Source organism: Lipotes vexillifer, unplaced genomic scaffold (assembly GCF_000442215.2).
Source record: "Lipotes vexillifer unplaced genomic scaffold, Lipotes_vexillifer_v1.1 scaffold24, whole genome shotgun sequence".
Lineage (NCBI taxonomy): Eukaryota > Metazoa > Chordata > Mammalia > Artiodactyla > Lipotidae > Lipotes > Lipotes vexillifer.
The window spans coordinates 2,348,223-2,373,435 of NW_006782914.1; the positions used below are offsets into that span (position 1 = coordinate 2,348,223).

At 38.0% G+C, this 25,213-nt stretch overlaps 1 protein-coding gene across 2 annotated transcripts in view; it reads left to right on the top strand.

Moving 5' to 3' along the window:
• SECISBP2L (SECIS binding protein 2 like) overlaps nucleotides 1-25,213 on the top strand; it is a 63,198-nt gene that overhangs the window by 32,263 nt on the left and 5,722 nt on the right. For both annotated transcript variants that reach the window (XM_007455548.1, XM_007455549.1), the window contains 4 exons: nucleotides 388-550; nucleotides 2,651-2,871; nucleotides 12,787-12,941; nucleotides 19,670-19,889. In XM_007455548.1, coding sequence (XP_007455610.1) covers nucleotides 388-550; nucleotides 2,651-2,871; nucleotides 12,787-12,941; nucleotides 19,670-19,889 — 759 coding nt within the window. The remainder of the gene's footprint in view (nucleotides 1-387; nucleotides 551-2,650; nucleotides 2,872-12,786; nucleotides 12,942-19,669; nucleotides 19,890-25,213) is intronic.

The window sequence follows — 25,213 nt, forward strand, 5'->3', positions numbered from 1 at the left end:
AAGGCCATCTGAAAAAAGTGTAAAATCCAGAAAGGAAGGACAGGCCAGGGAGAACAGGGAGCGTTGTTATGCTGATGGTCGGTCTTCAATTTAGATCCCTTGGGAATACATGTTTTAGATAACTTGGCCTTCTTGCATCTCTTCTGTGGAGACTTGTAGGCTATGCTTGATATTTTTCAGAGTATATTTTAAGACATAATAGGAAAATTTGATTTTTGTAGTATATGAGAAATGTTTGTGATACGAACAATGCCCAACTTGGTAGCTTCTGGAGAATTTGGAAGTGATAACAAAAGGTAACTGCCGTTCTAAATTATGTTGATCAGTATAGAGCTTTTCAGCATTCAGAATTTCTAAATTCTTTCCCCTCACCCCACATCTCCACAGATGCTGGACTGAGCATGCCCAGTGATGCATCCCTCTCTCCAGCAAGTCAGAACTCTCCGTACTGTATGACACCTGTGTCACAAGGCTCTCCGGCTAGTTCTGGGATAGGCAGTCCAATGGCATCTTCGACAATAACGAAAATCCACAGCAAAAGATTTAGAGAGTAAGTTTTAGTCTCCTTATTGAGGTTGAATAGCTTAGGTATCTTGACTGTAGTTCTGAATATAATATTGTCATCCTTTCTTGGTGGGTTGAACAGATAGAATACCAAAGATCTTTAAGTTCTTTCAGATTTTGTGTAACAACAGGTTTTATTATATGGAAAGTATTGGCCTTCTGTCAGCTGTCAGTGTTCATGTAAAAGTGATTTGACAGTAAATACATTCTTTTTATATCAGCTGGTGTTTATACCCATGAAATTTGACCTCTTACAGCTTGTGTATTATATAAAATGTCATACTGTGACATTTTTCCTCTCCAAATGCTTTTGCTTTTTTGTTTATATTATTGGCCCTTCAAAAAAAACCTCTCTAACCAATTAATAACAAGTTTCTAAGATCCTCCTACATGTAGTGAACCTGTTACATAAACCTATTTGGTTTTTGTTGTTGTTCTTTTTTTTTTTTTTTTTTTTTTTTTTGTGGTACACGGGCCTCTCACTCTTGTGGCTTTTCCCTTTGCGGAGCACAGGCTCCAGACGCGCAGGCTCAGCGGCCATGGCTCACGGGCGCAGCCGCTCCGCGTCATGTGGGATCTTCCCGGACCGGGGCACGAACCCGTGTCCCCTGCATCGGCAGGCGGACTCTCAACCACTGCACCAGCAGGGAAGCCCTAAACCTATTTGTTTTTAAGCATATATTTCTAAGTTTGAAAATGCCCATCTGTGAGTAACCTTGAACTGACAGTTATTGCTGTGAAGGATTTTAGAATGTAGACATTTGTGTAGGTAAATTAATTTTACCTTTGAAATTAAGTTTACCTATGAAAGAATCCCAGGGTGAAGGTAAAATGTGTGTGAATCCAAACCACATTGGTTTGTTCTGTTCCTTTATATTATTGTTTTTGAGCAAATACTTATCGCCTAGGTTTGGGAAGTTAATTAAATATCACAGATGTGTGACAAAGGAAATACTTGGAGAATAAAATCTTACATATGTGTGAAATACACAGCTTGGAAGAAAAGCAGAGTGAAGAAAATTGCGTTTTTGATGTTTTATTCTTCAATTGCATTCTTTAATTTTGTATACTTTATGATAACCTTTCCTCAGTCTGTCCAGTTATTTCTTCTGTTCTGAAGTAATATCATACTTGCATTTATTTAAACACTTTTCACATAAACATTAAAAAAATTTCCAAAGCAGAACATTTTTTTTCACTAAAGAAAGGCAGGCCTAGATTTTCCCACCATATAATGTATCAGTAATTTAGAACTGGTAATTTGCTGGCCTGGCATTCCTAGATTAGAAATTTTACCAATTTTCCTCGTTAAGTGCCTGCTTATGGTAGAGATAGATTATGGATGAAAACTAGCAAAGTGGAATGTGTAAGGAGTTTACTTAAACTAGAATGACTTCCTTATCCTTGAAATTAAGTACTATAGTGACCTCACACTACTTGCTTTCTGTGTTTTGCGTTGTAGCCATATATGATCTCACAAAGAGCCTCATTCAGTTGCTTTGCCTGATATAAAGCCATATGACTTTTACCTCAAGACCTCTTTGGTTTTGGCTTCAGTTTAACTACTGAATTCATCCGCTGTAACCATAGATTTTCAGAGGTAGAGGGACCATTGAGGCTGTCATCCGTAACTCTTTATTTTTATGGTTGAGGAAGCCAGTGCTGGAGACTGTGATTTATCCAAGCGTGGAGGATGAATGGTTGGTATTAGGGCATTCAGTTAGCTTTTATGAAATTAATTTGTTTCTTATTAGAAGCATCTTTAGTATTCATTGGAATGAAATAACTTTATACATTATCTTTTTACCAAAAACATTATACCTGTTTATCTAATAGCAGGTTAACATTTGATTTATATCCTTAGGAATTTAATAATTGGGTGTTTGATTAGTACTTCCCTGAGGTTAATCTATCCTTTGCATAAAAGCCGATCTGTTGTAATTCAGGAAAACTCTTCTGTTTTTCTAATTAGCTGAAGGATTTAGGAGATTTTTCAAGACTTGATTTTTTAATGAAAACCTGTTTACTGGATGTATTTTTTTCCTAAAATAATTTTATAATTACCTACTTTTGGTTTCCTTTACAGGTACTGTAATCAGGTTCTTTGTAAAGAGATTGATGAATGTGTGACTCTTCTTCTTCAAGAGCTTGTCAGCTTCCAGGAACGCATCTACCAAAAGGATCCTGTAAGAGCAAAAGCGAGGAGACGGCTGGTCATGGGTCTAAGAGAGGTTACGAAACATATGAAGTTAAACAAGATCAAATGTGTTATAATTTCTCCAAATTGTGAAAAAATCCAGTCCAAAGGTATGAACATTTTACTTTTGAAGTGTTTTGATATTTATGTAGTATAATTGTAGAATATGCAGTGAATTTTAAAGTGGAAGCCATATGTCTTCTTTAGCAGAGTTTAGGTATGAAACATAATACTGAACATGAAGAAAGAAAATGAAATGTTTCAGCACTGGAGGTAGAGTAATAAAATTGAGATCAGATTGTAAAGAAAATCCCCATTTATGAACACTAGTGAAGGATTTAGTTGGGGCCAACCAAGTGTCCACTGTGTTGTGATCAGAGTGGAAACTACTAAGCAGGCATTTCTTTACCTCTGCAAATATATTCTACTTTATTTTTTTTAACATCTTTATTGGAGTATAATTGCTTTACAATGATGTGTTACTTTCTGCTTTATAACAAAGTGAATCAGCTATACATATACATATATCCCCATATCTCCTCCCTCTTATGTCTCCCTCCCACCCCTCTAGGTGGTCACAAAGCACTGAGCTAATCTCCCTGTGCTATGCGGCTGCTTCCCACTAGCTATCTGTTTTACATTTGGTAGTATATATAAGTCCATGCCACTCTCTCACTTCGTCCCAGCTTACCCTTCCCCATCCCCATGTCCTCAAGTCCATTCCCTACATCTGCATCTTTATTCCTCTCCTGCCCCTGTGTTCTTCATAACAATTTTTTGTTTTTTTTTTTTGGATTCCATATATATATGTGGTAGCATACGGTATTTGTTTTTCTCTTTCTGACTTACTTCACTCTGTATGACAGACTCTAGGGCCATCCACCTCACTACAAATAACTCAATTTCGTTTCTTTTTATGGCCGAGTAATATTCCATTGTATATATGAGCCACATCTTCATTGTCCATTCATCTGTTGATGGACACTTAGGTTGCTTCCATGCTGACAGTTGTAAATAGAGCTGCAGTGAACATGGTGGTACATGACTCTTTGAATTATAATTTTCTCAAGGTATATGCCCAGTAGTGGGATAGCAGGGTCGTATGGTAGTTCTATTTGTAGTTTTTTAAGGAACCTCCATACTGTTCTGCATAGTGGCTGTATCAGTTCACATTCCCACCAGCAGTGCAAGAGTGTTCCCTTTTCTCCACACCCTCTCCAGCATTTATTGTTTCTAGATTTTTTGATGATGGCCATTCTGACTGGTGTGAGATGATATCTCATTGTAGTTTTGATTTGCATTTCTCTAATGATTAATGATGTTGAGCATTCTTTCATGTGTTTGTTGGCAGTCTATATCTTCTTTGGAGAAATATCTATTTAGGTCTTCTGCCCATTTTTGTATTGGGTTGTTTGTTTTTTTGATATTGAGCTGCATGAGCTGCTTGTATATTTTGGAGGTTAATCCTTTGTCAGTTGCTTCATTTGCAAATATTTTCTCCCATTCTGAGGGTTGTCTTTTCATCTTGTTTATGGTTTCCTTTGCTGTGCAAAAGCTTTTAAGTTTTATTAGGTCCCATTTGTTTATTTTTGTTTTTACTTCCATTACTCTAGATGGTGGGTCAATAAGGATCTTACTGTGATGTATATCATAGAGTGTTCTGCCTATGTTTTCCTCTAAGAGTTTTATAGTGTCTGGCCTTACATTTAGGTCTTTAATCCATTTGGAGTTTATTTTTGTGTATGGTGTTAGGGAGTGTTCTGATTTCATACTTTTACATGTAGCTAGCTGTCCAGTTTTCCCAGCACCACTTATTGAAGAGGCTGTCTTTTCTCCATTGTATATTCTTGCCTCTTTTATCAAAGATAAGGTGACCGTATGTGCATGGGTTTATCACTGGGCTTTCTATCCTGTTCCATTGATCTCTCTTTCTGTTTTTGTGCCAGTATAATACTGTCTTGATTACTGTAGCTTTGTAGTGTAGTCTGACGTCCGGGAGCCTGATTCCTCCAGCTCCGTTTTTCTTTCTCAAGATTGCTTTGGCTATTTGAGGTCTTTTGTGTTTCCATACAAATTGTGAAATTTTTTGTTATAGTTCTGTGAAAAATGCCAGTGGTAGTTTGATAGGGATTGCACTGAATCCATAGATTGCTTTCGGTAGTATAGTCATTTTGACAGTGTTGATTCTTCCAATCCGAGAATGTGATATGTCTCTCCGTCTGTTTGTATCATCTTTAATTTCTTTCATCAGTGTCTTATAGTTTTCTGCATACGGGTCTTTTGTCTGCTTCGGTAGGTTTATTCCTAGGTGTTTTATTCTTTTTGTTGCAGTGGTAAATGGGAGTGTTTCCTTAATTTCTCTCTCAGATTTTTCATCATTAGTGTATAGGAATGCAAGAGATTTCTGTGCATTTATTTTGTATCCTGCTACTTTACCAAATTCATTGATTAGCTCTAGTAGTTTTCTGGTAGCATCTTTAGGATTCTCTATGTATATAGTATCATGTCATCTGCAGACAGTGACAGTTTTACTTCTTCTTTTCCAATTTGGATACCTCATTTCTTTTTCTTCTCTGATTGTTGTGGCTAAAACTTCCAAAACTCTTTTGAATAATAATGGTGAGAGTGGGCAACCTTGTCTTGTTCCTGAACTTAGAGGAAATGGTTTCAGTTTTTCACCATTGAGAGTGATGTTGGCTGTGGGTTTGTCAATTATGTTGAGGTAAGTTCCCTCTATGCCTACTTACTACTGGAGGGTTTTTATCATAAATGGGTGTTGAATTTTGTCAAAAGCTTTTTCTGCATCTATTGAGATGATCATATGGTTTTTCTCCTTCAGTTTGTTAATATGGTGTGTCACGGTAATTGATTTGCACATACTGAAGAATCCTTGCATTCCTGGGATAAACCCCACATGATTGTGATGTATGATCCTTCTAATGTGCTGTTGGATTCTGTTTGCTAGTATTTTGTTGAGGATTTTTGCATCTATGTTCATCGGTGGTATTGGCCTGTAATTTTCTTTCTTTGTGACATCCTTGTCTGGTTTTGGTATCAGGTTGATGGTGGCCTCGTAGAATGAGTTTGGGAGTGTTCCTTCCTCTGCTATATTTTGGAAGACTTGGAGAAGCATAGGTGTTAGCTCTTCTCTAAATGTTTGATAGAATTCACCTGTGAAGCCATCTGGTCCTGGACTTTTGTTTATTGGAAGATTTTGAATCACAGTTTCAATTCCAGTACTTATGATTGGTCTGTTCATATTTTCTATTTCTTCCTGGTGCAGTCTCAGAAGGTTGTGTTTTTCTAAGAATTTGTCCATTTCTTCCAGGTTGTCCATTTTATTGGCATAGAGTTGCTTGTAGTAATCTCTCAAGATCCTTTGTATTTCTGCAGTGTCAGTTGTTACTTCTCCTTTTTCATTTCTAATTCTATTGATTTGAGTCTTCTCCCTTTTTTTTTGATGAGTCTGGCTAATGGTTTATCAATTTGGTTTATCTTCTCAACCAGCTTTTAGTTTTATTGATCTTTGCTGTTGTTTCCTTCATTTCTTTTTCATTTATTTCTGATCTGATTTGTATGATTTCTTTCCTTCTGCTAACTTTGGGAGTGTTTTGTTCTTTCTCTAATTGCTTTAGGTGTAAGGTTAGGTTGCTTATTTGAGATGTTTCTTGTTTCTTGAGGTATGATTGTATTGCTATGAACTTCCCTCTTAGAACTGCTTTCGCTGCTTCCTATAGGTTTTGTCATTTGTCTCCACTGTCATTTGTTTCTAGGTATTTTTTGATTTCCTGTTTGATTTCTTCAGTGATCACTTCATTATTAAGTAGTGTATTGTTTAGCCTCCATGTGTTTGTGTTTTTTTTACAGATTTTTTCCTGTAATTGATATCTAGTCTCATAGCGTTGTGGTCGGAAAGGATACTTGATACGATTTCAATTTTCTTAAATTTATCAAGGCTTCATTTGTGGCCCAAGATACGATCTATCGTGGAGCATGTTCCATGAGCACTTGAGAAGAAAGTGTGTTCTCTTTTTTTTGGAGGGAATGTCTTATAAATATCAATTAAGTCTGTCTTGTTTAATGTATCATTTAAAACTTGTGTTTCCTTATTTATTTTCATTTTGGATGATCTGTCCATTGGTGAAAGTGGGGTGTTAAAGTCCCCTACTGTGATTGTGTTACTGTAGATTTCCCCTTTTATGGCTGTTAGTATTTGCCTTATGTATTGAGGTGCCCCTATGTTGGGTGCATAAATATTTACAATTGTTGTAGCTTCTTCTTGGATCGATCCCTTGATCGTTATGTGGTGTCCTTCTTTGTCTCTTGTAATAGTCTTTATTTTAAAGTCTGTTTTGTCTGATGAGAATCGCTACTCCAGCTTTCTTTTGATTTCCATTTGCATGGAATATCTTTTTTCCATCCCCTCACTTTCGGTCTGTATGTGTCCCTAGGTCTGAAGTGGGTCTATTGTAGACAGCATGTATACAGGTCTTGGTTTTTGTGTCCATTCAGCCATTCTTTGTCTTTTGGTTGGAGCATTTGATTGGAGCATTTAATCCATTTACATTTAAGTAAATGGTTGGAGCATTTAATCCATTTACATTTAAGGTAGTTATTGATATGTATGTTCCTATTACCATTTTCTTAATTGTTTTGGGTTTGTTATTGTAAGTGTTTTCCTTCTCTTCTGTTTCCTGCCTAGTGAAGTTCCTTTAGCATTTCTTATAAAGCTGGTTTGGTGGTGCTTTACCAAAGCAAAGAATTTGGTGAATTCTCTTAGCTTTTGCTTGTCTGTAAAGGTTTTAATTTTTCTGTCAGATCTGAATGAGATCCTTGCTGGGTAGAGTAATCTTGGTTGTAGGTTTTTTCCTTTCATCACTTTAAATATGTCCTGCCACTCCCTTCTGGCTTGCAGAGTTTCTGCTGAAGGATTAGCTGTTAACGTTATGGGGATTCCCTTGTATGTTATTTGTTGCTTTTCCTTTGCTGCTTTCAATATTTTTCTTTGTATTTAATTTTTGATAGTTTGATATGTTTCTTGGTGTGTTTCTCTTTGGATTTATCCTGTATAGGACTCTTGGCACTTCCTGGACTTGATTAACTATTTCCTTTCCTTTATTTGGGAAGTTTTCATCTATGATCTCTTCAAATATTTTCTCAGTCCCTTTCTTTTTCTCTTCTTCTTCTGGGACCCCTATAATTCGAATGTTGGTGGGTTTAATGTTGTTCCAGAGGTCTCTGAGACTGTTGTCAATTCATTTCATTCTTTATTCTTTATTCTGCTCTGCAGTAGTTATTTCCAGTATTTTATTCTCCAGGTCACTTATCCGTTCTTCTGCCTTAGTTATTCTGCTACTGATTCCTTCTGGAGAATTTTAAATTTTATTTATTGTGTTGTTCATGATTGTTTGTTTGCTCTTTAGTTCTTCTAGTTCCTTGTTAAGCGTTTCTTGTATTTTCTCCATTCTATTTCCAAGATTTTGGATTATCTTTACTATCATTACTCTGAATTCTTTTTCAGGTAGACTGCCTATTTCCTCTTCATTTGTTTGGTCTAGTGGGTTTTTACTTTGCTCCTTCATCTGCTGTGTGTTTCTCTGTCTTCTCATTTTGCTTAACTTACTGTGTTTGGTGTCTCCTTTGCACAGGCTGCAAGTTCGTAGTTCCTGTTGTTTTTGATGTCTGCCCCCAGTGGCTAAGGTTGGTTCAGTGGGTTGTGTAGGATTCCTGGTGGAGGGGACTAGTGCCTGTGTTCTAGTGGATGAGGCTAGATCTTGTCTTTCGGTGGGCAGGACCTTGTCTGATGGTGTGTTTTGGGGTGTCTGTGACCTTATTATGTTTTTAGGCAGCCTTTTTGTTAATGGGTGGGGTTGTGTTCCATTCTTGCTAGTTGTTTGGCATAGGGTGTCCAGCACTGTAGCTTGCTGGTCGTTGAGTGGAGCTGGGTCTTAGCCTTGAGATGGAGATCTCTGGGAGAGCTGCTTTTTAAAAAATTTTTATTTATTTATTTATTTTTTTGTGGTACGTGGGCCTCTCACTGTTGTGGCCTCTCCCGTTGCGGAGCACAGGCTCCGGATGCGCAGGCTCAGCGGCCATGGCTCACGGGCCCAGGTGCTCCGCGGCATGCGGGATCCTCCTGGACCGGGGCATGAACCTGCCTCCCCTGCATCGGCAGGTGGACTCTCAAACACTGCGCCACCAGGGAAGCCCTCTGGGAGAGCTTTTGCCGTGTGATATTACGTGGAGCCAGGAGGTCTGTGGTGGACCAATGTCCTGAACTTGGCTCTCCCACCTCAGAGGCACAGGCCTGACACCTGGCTGGAGCACCAGGACCCTGTCTGCCACACAACTCAGAAGAAAAGGGAGAAAAAAAGAAAGAAAGAAAAAAAGAAAGAAAGAAAAGAAAGTAAATTTATTAAAAAAAAATGTTAAAAATTAAAAAGTAATTTCAAAAAAGAGAAAGAGCGAAGAGACAAACCAAACGGAAAAACACATCCACCATTGATAACAAGCGCTACAAACTATACTTAAAAAAAAAATTAAAAGGACAGACAAAGCTCTAGGACACATGGTAAAAGCAAAGCTATGCAGCCCAAATCACACGAAGAACATATACGTACACACTCACAAAAAGATAAGAATGAAAAAAATATATAGTTGCTCCCAAAGTCTACCACCAAAATTTCGGGATAATTCATTGTCTATTCAGATATTCCAGAGATGCAGGGTACATCAAGTTGATTGTGGAGATTTAATCCGCTGCTGAGGCTGCTGGGAGAAATTTCCTTTTCTCTTCTTTGTTCGCACAGCTCCCCGGGTTCAGCTTTGGATTTGGCCCCACCTCTGAGTGTAGGTCCCCTGAGGACATCTCTTCCTACCCAGACAGTACAGGGTTAAAGTAGCAGCTGATTAGGGGGCTCTGGCTCACTGAGGCCCGGGTACGGCGGGGTATGGAATGCAGGGTGAGCCTGCGAAGGCAGAGGCTGGCGTGCTATTGCAACAGCATGAGGCGTGCTGTGTGTTCTCCTGGGGAAGTTGTCCCTGGATCACGGGACCCTGACAGTGGTGGGCTGCCCAGGCTCCCAGGAGGGGAGGTGTGGATAGTGACCAGTGCTTGCACACAGGCTTATTGGTGGCTGCAGCAGCAGCCTTAGCATCTCATGCCCATCTCTGGTGTCTGTGCTGATAGCCGTGGCTCACACCCGTTTCTGAAGCTCCTTTAGGCGGTGCTCTGAATCCCCTCTCCTCGAACACCCTGAAATAATGGTCTCCTGACTCTTAGGCAGTTCCACACTTTTTCCTGGACTCCCTCCCGGCTCGCTGTGGCACACTAGCCCCCTTCAGGCTGTGTTTACACAGCCAACCCCAGTCCTCTCCCTGGGATCTGACCTCCAAAGCCGGAGCCTCAGCTCCCAGCCCCACCCGCCCCGGCGGGTGAGCACACAAGCCTCTCGGGCTGGTGAGTGCTGGTCGGCAGCGATCCTCTGTGCGGGAGTCCCTCCGCTTTGCCCTCCGCTCCCCTGTTGCTGCGCTCTCTTCGGCGGCTCCAAAACTCCTCCCTTGCCACCCAGCGTCTCCGCCAGTGAAGGGCTTCCTAGTGTGTGGAAATTTCTCCTCCTTCACAGCTCCCTCCCGGTGGTCCAGGTCCAGTCCCTATTCTTTGGTCTCTGTTTTTTTTTCTTTTTTCTTTTGCCCTACCCAGGTTCGTGGGGGAGTTTCTTGCCTTTTGGGAGGTCTGAGGTCTTCTGCCCGTGTTCAGTAGGTGTTCTGTAGGAGTTGTTTCCCATGTAGATGTATTTCTGATGTATTTGTGGGGAGGAAGGTGATCTCCACATCTCACTCCTCCACCATCTTGAAGGTCTCCTCTGGTGCACCCTCCCCCGCAGCTCTTCAGGCAGGCCTGGAGCAGGGGCACTAGCCCCACAAAGGAGCAAGTGAAAAACCCAGCAGTGGCGACCTGGCAGCTGGTTCCTGGAGGTGCTACCGTGTAGCTGGATGGCTCATTTCTGGCCTATTCTACTTAAAAATTTTTGTATTACCCTCCTTTGATGGCTCTTTTCTCTAAAAAAATTAGGAAAAAGGTACAGTTCTCCTTCTTGGTCTTTGTGGACACGAGTCAAGTGTAGGCCAAAACGTATGTCTCATTATAGACCCTAGGTTATGTAGGCCCATACAAACATAGTACTGTGTTTTGATTCTGAAGCCAAGGTCATTACGAGTGGTCTTTTAAAGGTCCAGTTAATAGTTTCCACTGTCAATAAAAAGGATAGACTCTGCTAACCAACTTCTTTTGAACGTGTTCCTTAATGATCATGCTACTTTTGAATAAGCTGAATGCCCCTTAATGATCATGCTACTTTTGAATAAGCTGAATGCCTTCTGTGCTTCTCTAGATAAATGAGAGATAAATATCCTCTTTTATGAAGAGAATATGGATTTATGTGATCATAAATGTGATCATGGTCTGTGGCATTCTTAATAATAAATGGCCCTACTTTCTAATCATTCTAGAAAGTTTACAAATCAGTTATTCTAAAAATAAAGAAATTATTTTGATAAACATCTCTGTCTTCTAATTGATGTATGGTTGACCTTTCCAAATCATAATTATTTTGAATGAACCTGAAAACATTTGGGCTATGTGACTTTATGACATCAATCAAAATTTTATTAAAAAATGTATTTTAGGAAGAAATATTCACAATCTAATTTTGAAGGTCTGCTTTCCATTGTCCACTTATAACTATTTATTTGCCACTATATTTAAAACAATTTCAAAATCAATTTCCTGTCCTGAACGCTTGGGTACTGAATTGGTCATTAGAGGGGTATATTTTAAATATATTAAACAACATAATTAATGCTCCTCAAAGAAACACTTTCAAATATTTTTCCTTTTACTATTGGGGCATTCTGATCTTGCCAGAGAGACAAAAATAATTACGTCCATTGTATGAAAGAGAGAAGTTGAAAGACTCTCTCAAACTATGTAGTAATTAATAACAATACCTAAACATCTCCTATGAATCCCAAATTCCAGATCAATTCTTACATAATGGTTATGATATATGCATTTTTACCATAGTTCATTGAGTTTTTCCAATTGGGAAATCAAACTCTCCTGTCTCTTATTTAATATAGGCCAACATGATTGTAGAAACAATATGACAGCAGTGACTAATGTCAGAAATGAAAATGGGCTCTCTAGACAGTTATCCTACCCTATTTCAGAAAAAAAAATATAATTTGTAATTTTTATATCCTAAAATTACTGTTTAGAATAGAACATGATGATTGTATGATGCAGCAGCATTTTATATTCCACTAAGAAAGAAAAATTCTATCAATCCAAAGATTCCATTGATTGTAAAATGCTACCCTAGTTCAGAGTTGTTAGTATGTGGAAAAAATTTTGCATCTTAAAATCAGTTAAATGCAATATTAAAAAAAAAAGATACAGGTCTCTGCCTCTGTTTATGGTGGAGATTTGTCTCTCAGAAACCAGCAGTAACAGAGGCTTTTGTACTATGTTGTGCACCGTTATTTGTCGTTTTTCATGGAGGAGCCATTTCAGGTGATTGGAGTAGACAGAGGCATCAAGTAGCAGTAGCAGGCAGAGGGGAAAAATACCAGTAAAAGCAGTAATATATAATCGGTCTTATTGCATGCGATAGGTTGCTTACTTGAGCTGAGAGATTAGATAAAGGAATCAGCCACTATTAACAATTTTAATTAATTTAAAAAACCGAAAAATGTTTATTATATTGAAATTTGACTCCTGCTGTACTAGTCCCTGTGGAGAAACAAAAATACTCGCATTAAAGGAATGTAGTATTTAACTGGGAGAAAGAAAATATGTATGTAATATCCAAATATAGTACAAATTCAGATAGGAAAATGTGGTGAACAGCCTAAGTGCCACAAGCATTCATGGACTCCTTTGCTGCTGTGTTTCATGCTGTCGGGTGCTAAAATAGCTCCATTTAGGAAATAACTAAAAACTTCTATACATGTTGATTTCTCAGGTGGCCTGGATGAGGCTCTCTATAATGTTATAGCCATGGCACGGGAACAAGAAATTCCTTTTGTGTTTGCCCTTGGAAGAAAAGCTCTAGGACGCTGTGTGAACAAGCTGGTTCCTGTTAGTGTGGTGGGAATCTTCAACTACTTTGGTGCTGAGGTAAGACTTGGAAGATGCAGTCCCTCACTGCCCACCCCCCATAGTACATCTTTGGACACGTGCCATTGTTATGTTTGAGCATTTGGATAAGTGATATGATGACTCTCCAGGAACGAGTGGAAAATTCTTGAGTATTACATTTCCTTTTTTAGTGTTGAAAACATTTGCGTAAGTCAATCCTATAGCATTGTGAAAAGATTTTAGCTCGTATTTCTGCTACAGTGATTTCTTTTCTGGGTTCAGATATGTACTACTTGACAATATATGTAACTGCTGCGTAAAGGTATCCAATATTGTACAAAATAAAACAAATTTCTTCACTTTGTATGTTGGGTATATTTTGTGCTGCTAGGAGTCAAGAGAGAAAAGAATCCTTTATTTGGAGAGGATTTTCCTTTGAAAATGAAATTCCAAACCAATTGAGAGAATAATTCTACACCCATGATATTTGTCTTCCTCTCATAGTCGACTAATACAAACTTTGCCCATAGGAGTTGATAAATGATGAAGTAAATGTTATTTATTTAGAGTAATGCTTATTAACTGATAACATTTTAAGATTGGTGGGGTTTTTTGAACGTGTGGGGTTCTTTTTAGAACATTATTTGACTTGTGGTTTTTACATTGAAACATTTTCAGTTGTACTTGTTTTAAATTGTATACAATCTGTGCATACAATAACTGTTTTTTATGAAGTTGATTCTAAAGTATTTTGTGACACAACTGATGGACCATTTTCCCTCTTCTCAGCCATACTGTCTGTGTATATTTAAGTGTCTGTCTTTCCTATCCAGTCACCATATTGAATACCCCCATTCCCCTATCCATTCAGTTTCTCTCCCACTACCCATTAAATTATCTGTCTACCCACCTACTCTTTACGATCATGTAATTAATATTTGTCCTGCCATTAGCAGCCCATGCTTTCCTCAGTTATAGATATCACACTGCTTTGTCATAGTTAATGTGTTTCTTCATGTAAGTGTGAATTCCTCAAGGGTAAGACCCTTGTCTTTTTTTTTTTTTTTGACATCTTTATTGGAGTATAATTAATTTACAGTGGTGTGTTAGTTTCTGTTTTATAACAAAGGGAATCAGTTTTTATCTCCTCCCCCTTGCGTCTCCCTCCCACCCTCCCTATGCCACCCCTCTAGGTGGTCACAAAGCACTGAGCTGATCTCCCTGTGCTATGCGGCTGCTTCCCACTAGCTATCTATTTTACATTTGGTAGTATATATAAGTCCATGCGACTCTCTCACTTCGTCCCAGCTTACCCTTCACCCTCCCTGTGTCCTCAAGTCTGTTCTCTGCATCTGCATCTTTATTCCTGTCCTGCCCCTAGGTTCTTCATAAATATTTTTTGTTTTTTAGATTCCATATATATGTGTTCACATACTGTATTTATATTTCTCTTTCTGACTTCACTCTGTATGACAGACTCTAGGTCTATCCACCTCACTACAAATAACTCAATTTCGTTTCTTTTTATGGCTGAGTAATATTCCATTGTATATATCTACCACATCATCTTTATCCGTTCATCTATCAATGGACACTTAGGTTGCTTCCATGTCCTGGCTATTGTAAATAGAGCTGCAGTGAACATTGTGGTACATGAGTCTTTTTGAATTATGGTTTTCTCAGGGTATATGCCCAGTAGTGGGATTGCTGGATCATATGGTAATTCTATTTTTAGTTTTTTTAAGGACCCTCCATACTGTCTCCATAGTTGCTCTGTCAATTTACATTCCCACCAACAGTGCAAGAGGGTTCCCTTTTCTCCACACCCTCTCCAGCATTTATTGTTCGTAGATTTTTTGATGATGGCCATTCTGACTGGTGTGAGGTGATACCTCATTGTAGTTTTGATTTGCATTTCTCTAATGATTAGTGATGTTGAGCATCCTTTTATTTATTTGTTGGCAATCTGTATATCCTCTTTGGAGAAATGTCTATTTAGGTCTTCTGCCCATTTTTGGATTGGGTTGTTTGTTTTTTTGATATTGAGCTGCATGAGCTGCTTGTAAATTTTGGAGATTAATCCTTTTCAGTTGCTTCATTTGCAGATATTTTCTCCCATTCTGAGGGTTGTCTTTTCTTCTTGTTTATACGGTTTCCTTTGCTGTGGAAAAGCTTTTAAGTTTCATTAGGTCCCACTTGTTTGTTTTTATTTCCATTTCTCTAGGAGGTGGGTCAAAAAGGATCTTGCTGTGATGTATGTCATAGAGTGTTCTGCCTATGTTTTCCTCTGAGAGTTTTATAGTGTCTGGCCTTATATTTAGCTCTTTAATCTATTTTGAGTTTATTTTTGTGTATGGTGTTAGGGAGTGTTCTAATTTCTTTCTTTTACGTGTAGCTAGCTGTCCAGTTTTCCCAGCACCACTTATTGAAGAGGCTGTCTTTTCTCCATTGTATATTCTTGCCTCCTTTATCAAAGATAAGGTGACCATATGTGCGTGGGTTTATGTCTGGGCTTTCTATCCTGTTCCATTGATCTATCTTTCTGTTTTTGTGCCAGTACCATACTGTCTTGATTACTGTAGCTTTGTAGTATAGTCTGGAGTCAGGGAGCCTGATTCCTCCAGCTCCGTTTTTCTTTCTCAAGATTGCTTTGGCTCTTTGGGGTCTTTTGTGTTTCCATGCAAATTGTGAAATTTTATGTTCTGGTTCTTTGAAAAATGTCATTGGAAGTTTGATAGGGATTGCATTGAATCTATAGATTGCTTTGGGTAGTAGAGTCATTTTCAGAATGTTGATTCTTCCAATCCAAGAACATGGTATATCTCTCCATCTGTTTGTGTCATCTTTAATATCTTTCATCAGTGTCTCTATAGTTTTCTGCATACAGGTCTTTTGTCTGCTTAGGTAGGTTTATTCCTAGGTGTTTTATTCTTTTTGTTGCAGTGGTAAATGGGAGTGTTTCCTTAATTTCTCTCTCAGATTTTTCATCATTAGTGTATAGGAATGCAAGAGATTTCTGTGCATTAATTTTGTATCCTGCTACTTTACCAAATTCATTGATTAGCTCTAGTAGTTTTCTGGTAGCATCTTTTGGATTTCTATGTATAGGATCATGTCATCTGCAAACAGTGACAGCTTTACTTCTTCTTTTTCTATTTGGCTTCCTTTTATTACTTTTTCTTCTCTGATTGCTGGGGCTAAAACTACCAAAACTATGTTGAATAATAGTGGTGAGAGTGGACAACCTTGTCTTGTTCCTGATCTTAGAGGAAACAGTTTCAGCTTTTCACCATTGAGAGCGATGTTGGCTGTGGGTTTGTCATATATGGCCTTTATTATGTTGAGGTAAGTTCCCTCTATGCCTACTATCCAGAGGGTTATCATAAATGGGTGTTGAATTTTGTTGAAAGCTTTTTCTGCATCTATTGAGGTGATCATATGGTTTTTCTCCTTCAATTTGTTAATATCGTTTATCACATTGATTGATTTGCATATATTGAAGAATCCTTGCATTCCCGGGATAAACCCCACATGATCGTGGTGTATGATCCTTTTAATGTGCTGTTGGATTCTGTTTGCTAGTATTTTGTTGAGGATTTTTGCATCTGTGTTCATCAGTGATACTGGCCTGTAGTTTTCTTTCTTTGTGACATCTTTGTCTGTTTTGGTATCAGGGTGATGGTGACCTTGTAGAATGAGTTAGGGAGTGTTCCTCCCTCTGCTATACTTTGGAAGAGTTTGTAAAGGATAGGTGTTCGCTTTTCTATAAATGTTTGATAGAATTCGCCTGTGAAGCCATCTGGTCCTGGCCTTTTGTTTGTTGGAAGATTTTTTAATCACAGTTTCAATTTCAGTGCTTGTGATTTGTTTGTTTATATTTTCTGTTTCTTCCTGGTCAGTCTCAGAAGGTTGTGCTTTTCTAAGAATTTGTCCATTTCTTCCAGATTGTCCATTTTATTGGCATAGAGTTGCTTGTAGTAATCTCTCAAGATCCTTTGTATTTCTGCAGTGTCAGTTGTTACTTCTCTTTTCAGTTCTATTTCCATTGATTTGAGTCTTATCCCTTTTTTTTCTTGATAAGTCTGGCTAATGGTTTATCAATTTTGTTTATCTTCTCAAAGAACCAGCTTTTAGTTTTATTGATCTTTGCTGTTGTTTCTTTCTTTTTTTTTCATTTATTTCTGATCTGATCTTTATGATTTCTTTCCTTTTGCTATCTTTGGGGGTTTTCTTGTTCTTCTTTCTCTAATTGCTTTAGATGTAAGTTTAGGTTGTTTATTTGAAATATTTCTTGTTTCTTGAGGTAGAATTGTATTTCTATAAACTTCCCTCTTAGAACTGCTTTTGCTGCATCCCATAGGTTTTGGGTTGTCGTGTTTTCATTGTCATTTGTTTCTAGGTATCTTTTGATTTCCTCTTTGATTTCCCTTGTCTTTATATCCCTGAAAACCTTTTACATTACTCGAGGATGAGCAGGTAATAAATGTTTCTTTAATTAATTGTATGGTAGATGTATATCTGCCTGTTACGTTAAACTTCATATGAGAATTTAGGTGGTAAGTAGCTCTGTGATAAAGACTCATAATAACAATGTACTCTTTTGTTCACTATTAGAGTTTATGGAATAGGAATGGGATCAGGGTCAGGAAAAGGGGATATGTTTGTTTTTAATTGTATTGACTTCTTACTGAACTATGTATATTAGGTTATATGTATGATATTATATTATAAAATGTTTGGCAGTTTTGTTTGTACATTGCTTTTCTTGCCTTCTCCATTTTGAGGTACTGAGTTATTGTTTAAACCAAAACACATTCATAAAACGGAGGTAAAGGAAGTACTGCTGTACTGTCCAGTGTGTCTACTCATAGTAATGTAGTGCACCTACCCTATATTTACCATGTAATAATGCTAACCTTTGAATTAAGCTTTCTGTCCTTACCCTGATATTCAAAGCTTTTATTCCCTAATAGCTTTTCTCTTCAATTTTATTTTCTCTTCTTCTTGTGTATTGTTTCATTCCCAACAGTTTCTGTGTTTTATTTATATTGTAAAACCAATGTTAATCTCAAAATTGCATATCCATAAGCCTATTTTCTTTTTGTTGGCTTCACTTAAGTGCATGGTTTATTGCAAACATATTTATGAAGTCTCTTACATGTAACTCATGGGGGCTTTTTAAATCAGAATCCATCCTCCTTTTTAAAAATAAGTAAAACCTGAATATATTTTTGATACTAGTGGCACCCACCCCTTTTCAAAAATCAGTACAGTTAGCAGCAGTGGTTATTGTACCTGTATTGTACTTTAAACAGTTTAAACTGCAGCTGGGTAAAGCACATTACTTATGCTTTTCCTGCTTAAGTTTAGTTTTTAGAGATACATTATTCCATAGTAATATGACACGTTTGCCACACATTCATGATGTTATGGTTTATATTTAAATGACAGTGCCTTGTTAAGAAAAAAAAAATTGTGCTGTACTTTTTCTCCATTGTCTGAAAACATAATTTTATATATGTAATTAAACATACTCTTCCAGGTGGCCAGGTCATATTTACCATCTGAAACTTTTTACTTAATGTGTGGGTATGTTGCATTCTGATACTAAATCAAGACATTAAATAGGAGTAGAATGTTGTTGAATTGTGTTGAATTGTGATGTAAGAATCACTAAAAGTCACTTGATGTAAGAATCACTAAAAGTCATTCTTTGGTTGTCTTTCTGGTGATTGTGAAAACTTCAGTTTTCTTTAGACATCATTAGACGTCATAGTTATTGAAGTACAGCTTTAATGCCTAACGAATTTTGCCATTTATTAACACAAATGTGCTCTGTCATTTACAGTTTCATTGGGGTTATTAATTCCATTCATGTTCATTCTGTTTTGCTGATGGAAGAACTTCAGGTTAACTCCACATTCTATTTCCAGGTTCTTTATTCTATTTTTATAATTAGCCTTTCATCATTTTCAAGACCGCAGCTAGCCATACCATCACTTCTTTCTGGTCTTCTTGTAAAGAGTTCTTTCAACAAGCAAACATGATAGGGAACTTTTCATTCCTGTGGAGACTGCCATCTGCTTCTGCATCCTTTGATATCACCCTGCATACACTCATTCCCTTATATTTGAGCCCATATAAGATTCTTCACTGCTTCCCAAACAAGCCTTGAACTTTATTAAGTCTGTACCTTGGTTTATGGTTTTGCATGCTTGGCTAAGAATGTACTGTCTCCACTCCTCAAAAGTATACCAGATTTTCAAGGCCTACATCAGGTGTCATATTCCTTTATGAATTCTTCACTGATGCCCAGCAGTTAGATGTTTCCTCCCAAAGCTAAACCACTTTGTACATCTCAAGGCATTTAAGGCATTGTCCCCTGAATCATCGTCTCCTGTCCTCTCCTTTCAGCCATATGGAAGGTTCCTTGAGAGCAGAGGGGTGGTTCCAGTAGTCTTGGTACCCACTATAGTGCCACATGCTAAAGGGTGCAGTTGTTGAATTGATAAACTCTGTAAGAATTTTAATATAGCATATTTAGTGGCTAGTACTGAATCAAGAAGTTCCCTCAGACTTGTGAGAATTAACTAAACAATATATGTAAGTTACAGAGTATTTTGTAAGGTTCTGTGGTTTGCATACCATTTGGATTTTGTGCTCAGAGAAAGTGTATCCAATCCTGAAACAGTAGAGGTATTTACTGCTAATGGTAGTAATAAAGAGTATAACAAAAAATGGACTGGGCAAAATCTCTTTCTTTTTAGAGCCTGTTTAATAAGTTAGTAGAACTCACTGAAGAAGCCAGGAAAGCATATAAAGATATGGTTGCAGCAATGGAACAGGAGCAAGCTGAGGAAGCCTTGAAGAACGTGAAAAAGGTGCCACACCACATGGGGCATTCTCGGAATCCCTCTGCAGCAAGCGCCATTTCTTTCTGCAGTGTTATTTCTGAACCCATCTCTGAAGTAAATGAAAAGGAATATGGTAAGTTATTACATACCATTTTAAATGACTGAAATTTTGAAATAATTTAATGATTAATGTCATTTTAAAAATGACTTTCCATGCTACCTTTTGTTTTTATCTTCTTGATTATTCAAATTTTGCTCACATTTTTGGTTTAACAATTGTATTACACATGTCCATTGAAAGTTAGGAGAATATTTGGGGCTGAGAATTTCTGTGAGACCCTGAAATTAGTCACATTTCCAAAATCTTAAAAAAAAATCCCAAAGGGATTTAAAAAGCCAAATGTACCATTCTTCTGACCTATCACTAAGTAAATAAATAAATTCTAGGAAGTTTTATTCTAATAGTTTATACTTGATTATTAAAATTTTGTATTTACTGTGTAAACAAAAGACCTGAATATTCAATCTGAACTTACCAAACGTAGACTTGTGACATTTGTCTTGAGTTAAATCTGATGGTAGTGAAAAAGACTTATAGACTAAAAACAGTATTTATGTATAAGGTTTAAAGTAACAATAGTTACTGTACTCTGCATTTTAGTAGTTTCCTTGCAATGTTTCTATAATACTTTGAGCACTAGTACTAGAATACTAGATCACTTTCTTGATCTAGTTTGTTTCATTTCCCCTGTTCTTTTTTAAAAATAGTGCAGCCACCTCCTTCACCTTGGCTTCTTGTTTTTCTTTTCTCTTTTTAGTCTTATCTGAAAGTTTATCAAATAGCTTATTGCCACCTAAAATGTAACATGTAAAAAACTGAGTCATCGTTTTCTTCCTTTCTTCTCACACTTCTCTTTCCTGCTCTCCTTGTCTGTGATTATAGTTAAATGTTTGGAATGCTTTTGACAAAGCTGCAGACCAGAGGCAACTAACAAGTTATTGTGCACCTTTCAGAAACTGTTGGTCAGGGAAAGGTGATTCTGGCTTAGAGGCAGAGATGTTTCTTTGGTTAAAGTGATACTAGTTGAAAGTAAAGAAGATAAAGGGCCAACTTTGTAAATGAAATCATTTTTCTATATAGTGATTAGTGATATGCCAGATCTCAAAGGTAAACTGCAAGATAAATTCCTAAAGCTGTGGGTTTGGGGAAATGACTGTGATCTTCATTTGGGTACATAAAAAGAAAAGTTATAAAAAGAACCTCTCAAAGACTTAGAAGATGTTTTCAAAACACCAGATTTAAAGTGTTCAAAGATTGAAGCCTTGGCTTTTCCACAGTCTGCCTAGGGTATTTAGGCATAATTGATTAATTTCTGAGCCTCAGATTTGTCTTCAGTAAAGTGAGGAGGGTTTGTCTAGATCATGTATAAGGTTTCATTCAGAGCGAAAGTTTTGTGAGCTAATGGCTGAATTCTAAGAAGGGATTTATACAGAACCTTAAAGATTCTGCCCTATGATCTGATTTATGAGGATGCCAACAAAATAAGTGGAAATAATCAGAAATAATTTGCTTTGAGAGTAAAGCACAAAGTTACTCTGTCAGTATCAGATGTGTTCAGCAACAGACATAAAACCCACTAATGGGGCTTCCCTGGTGGCGCAGTGGTTGAGAGTCCGCCTGCCGATGCAGGGGATGTGGGTTCGTGCCCCGGTCCGGGAAGGTCCCACATGCCATGGAGCGGCTGGGCCCGTGAGCCATGGCTGCTGAGCCTGCGTGTCCGGAGCCTGTGCCCCGCAACGGGAACGGCCACAACAGTGAGAGGCCCACGTACCGCAGAAACAAACAAACAAAAAACAACCCACTAATGTGGCCTGAGAAATTAGGATATTTAATTATTTCACAATGTTGTCAGTGTCCCTAGTTCTTTCCTTTTTTCTATTCTTCCATTTTCAGTCTGTGGCTTCTTATTCTTCTGCTTATCATCTCATGTTCGTAAGTGGCTGCAGTGGCCCTGGGCATCACAGCAGTTCAGGCAGCAGGTTCAAGCAGTATGCTCTTTTTATCAGTGAAGGAAACAATTTTCAGAAGACTTTGCCTTTTGTTTCATTTGGCCAGAGCCGACCATGTGACTGCTTTTAGCTGCAAGGGAGATGTGGGCAAGAGAATATCTGGCAAAGGGGAATGGGATAGTCATGATAGTCTAAGAACTATTTTAATTCCTCCCATGGGACTGTGTTCAAGTCCATCTCAGGTTTGGGGGTTCTGTTAGCCAGGAAGAAAATGGGGAATGACTCTTGGGTAGACAACAAATAGTGTCTCCCATGCCATTCTGGTGCAAGATTTCTAAAATGTTTTCTTGTGATTTCCACAGTCTAAAGAGAAAACAAAGCTGGGAAAGGGATGCTAAACATTGGTGGAATAGAAAGGTTCCTATGAGATTGTTCAGTCTTACTGTTCTTTGTGTACACCATAATTGTTTTCTTTGCTTATGTTTTCCTTCCACCGGAGCTGAGTCTCAATTTTGTCATACTTACGTGAAATAAATAGTTTCAAACGTAAATCCCAACTAAGCAGTACGTTCTTTGAGATAGAAACCTGACACCTAACGGGCACTTGACATATAATAATAATAGCTCACTTACTGAATTCTTACTAGGCACTTCCTAGGCACTTTTATTAAGACATTTAATCCTCTGAGCAGTCCTAGGAGATAAGAAATATTGTACTGCATTTTACAGATGAGAGAACTAAAATGAAGTGAGGTAAATAACTTGCCAGTGTCACAGAGCTGCTAAGTTTGACTCTAGAATTCTTAGCCAGTGTGATGTGAATTCCTTGTGTGTTGAATGAATTTCCAGTAGGACCATACAGTAGGTTTTCAGTAACCCCTTGTGAGGGGAGGACTACCTCTTATCTATCTTGAGTTTCCGGCTCGTTCTCTGCCACCACACCTTCTTCTGTAGGATCTTGAACTCATCTCTGTGTTCCTCTACTATATACAACTATCTAAAGATGGACCGCTTCCCTCTGTGTACTGACTGATGGGAGAAATACACATACCTTATCCTCTGACATACCAACTCATGTCAAAGTTGAAAAGGTAGTTTCACAAAGAACCAACTAACAAAAAGGAACGCATAGAGGGGTTAGTAAGCAGCTTTATTGACTAAATTCTGCTAAAGTAAACAATTCAGAATCAGGGTAGGTTTGGATCAGTAACATTTCCAGGTTTGTTGAGATCTTTGACCCTGCCTTTACATTGCTTCCTAATTCCTTCTTCAGAAGTGGGCTTCTCGATGTGCTATTCTGGCTTTAGACTCCTGTATTCAGCCCAAGCCCCTCCCATCCGCTGCCCGCTCCTCCAACCAAAGACGGCATTTTCATACTCGTTTTGTTTCTCCCCATCACAGTTATGTGTTTGTGTGCTCATTAGTTGTTGATCAAGCTTCACCTGTTACTTTAAGGTGGAACCCTGGACCCTCCCCGTGGATATGTGACCTCAGTGGCTCTTTGATCATTGTGACAGGTCTCTTGATGGCTAATCACAGAGTCCCTTGTCTGCTTCCAAGGTCATATCTCCCTTTCCTTTCCAAAGGACCTGTCTGGCTTTCAGCTCACCTACCTAGTAGCTGAATGCCCAAGACAGAACCTGAAGAGAGATCAGCCCTGCTCAGTCTTCTGACCACCTTTCTTTTTCCTGTTCCTTTAACTCACTGTCAAGGGAGAGGTGGGACTTTTTCTAAGACCCCACATGAATTCTTATAGTACTTTTGAAAGAGGAAAAAAACTGTCGGAAGGAAATATGTATACCTAAATTTTGTAAATTGTATGGCTTTTGAAAGTTATTTTCTGCATAATTACATATATGGGTGAACATTTTCATTTACTGTAAAGGCTTATTTTCCCAGCACATACTGTATGCCAGCCACAGGAACACAGAGATGAGTGGGAATGAGGAGGGAGGAGGGAGTAGAACAGAAAACAAAAAACAAATGCTTTTGAACCAAATATGCAGAAAGTGCTGTGGGAGTTCAGGTTAGTGACGGTCTTAGGAAAATCAGGAAAGGCTTCACAAAGGAACTGGCATTAAAAGTTGTCAAGAATGAGTAGGAGTGTGAAGGGTAAATGAGGAAAACACATCTCATACAGAAAGAACAGCTTATGCAAAGCAAAGAATTGTAAACAGAAAGGGTATGACTTCTGTGAGCAGTGAGAATTCAAAGTGACCTTGAGCATGGAATGCATGGCTGGGGGTTAAAATGAATGGGACCAGAAGGATAGATTATGAAGGGCTTGGTTACTAAACTAAGGAGTTTGGATTACTAGGGTAATAAAAAACCAGTTAGACAGTGATGTGGTCAATTCACAAAACGAATTAGAAAGATATAGTAGATGTACAGCAAGATAAAGGAGGCTTGAGCTAAGGCAGTAGTGACCAAATTTAGTAGTTTGGGGGCTAGAAGTGACATGGTATAGTTATGAGTTCAGTGGAATGAAGGGATACATATAGTAAGGGAGAAAGATAGGATCAAGGATTACTATAAGGTTTCTTATGCTTTGAGACTGAAAAGGATGTTATTAACTGAGAAAGAATAAAGGAGGAGGACTAGATTTTTTTGTCATGAGGTAGGAGTGCAAGTGGAAAGACCTGTTCTACATTTGAAGTAGCTGCAGGAAAGGAAGGTTTTTCCCCCAAACCATGCGCCTTGACTTCAGGTGGCCAAAATATGGTCTGTTGCAATATATAATTGATAGGGGGCAATCAAGTTAAGTATATTTGTATGAATAGGCTTGCTTTATCACTACAGCTTGATCATTATGCCTGTAAAATGCAAATAGCAGCTACAATGCAAATAGAAGGGGATTTTTATTTTTTAAGAAAAGGCAAAAATAAGTGGGACTACACCAAATCAGACAGCTTCTGTACAGCAAAGGAAACCATCAACAAAATGAAAAGGCAACCTACTGAATGGGAGAAAATATATTTGCAAATCATGTATCTGATGAGGGATTAATAACCAAAATATATAAATAACTCATACAACTCAACAGCAAAAAGAAAAAAATCCGATTTAAAATGGGGCAGAGGATCTGAATAGACATTTTTCCAAAGAAAGACACACAGATGACCAACAGGTACATGAAAAGATGCTCAACATCACCAGTCATCAGAGAAATGCCAATCAAATCCACAATGAAATATCAGCTCACAACCTGTTAGTTGGCTGTTATCAAAGAGACAAAAAATAACAGATGTTTGCAAGGATGTGGAGCAAAGGGAATCCTTGTGCACTGCTCATGGGAATGTAAGTTGGTGCAGCCACTAAGGAAAACAATATGGAGGTTCCTCAAAATATTAAGATGAGAACTACCATATGATCGAGCAATTCCACTTCTGTGTATTTATCTGAAGAAAATAAAAACACTAGCTCAAAAAAGAGGTATTCACCCCCCAT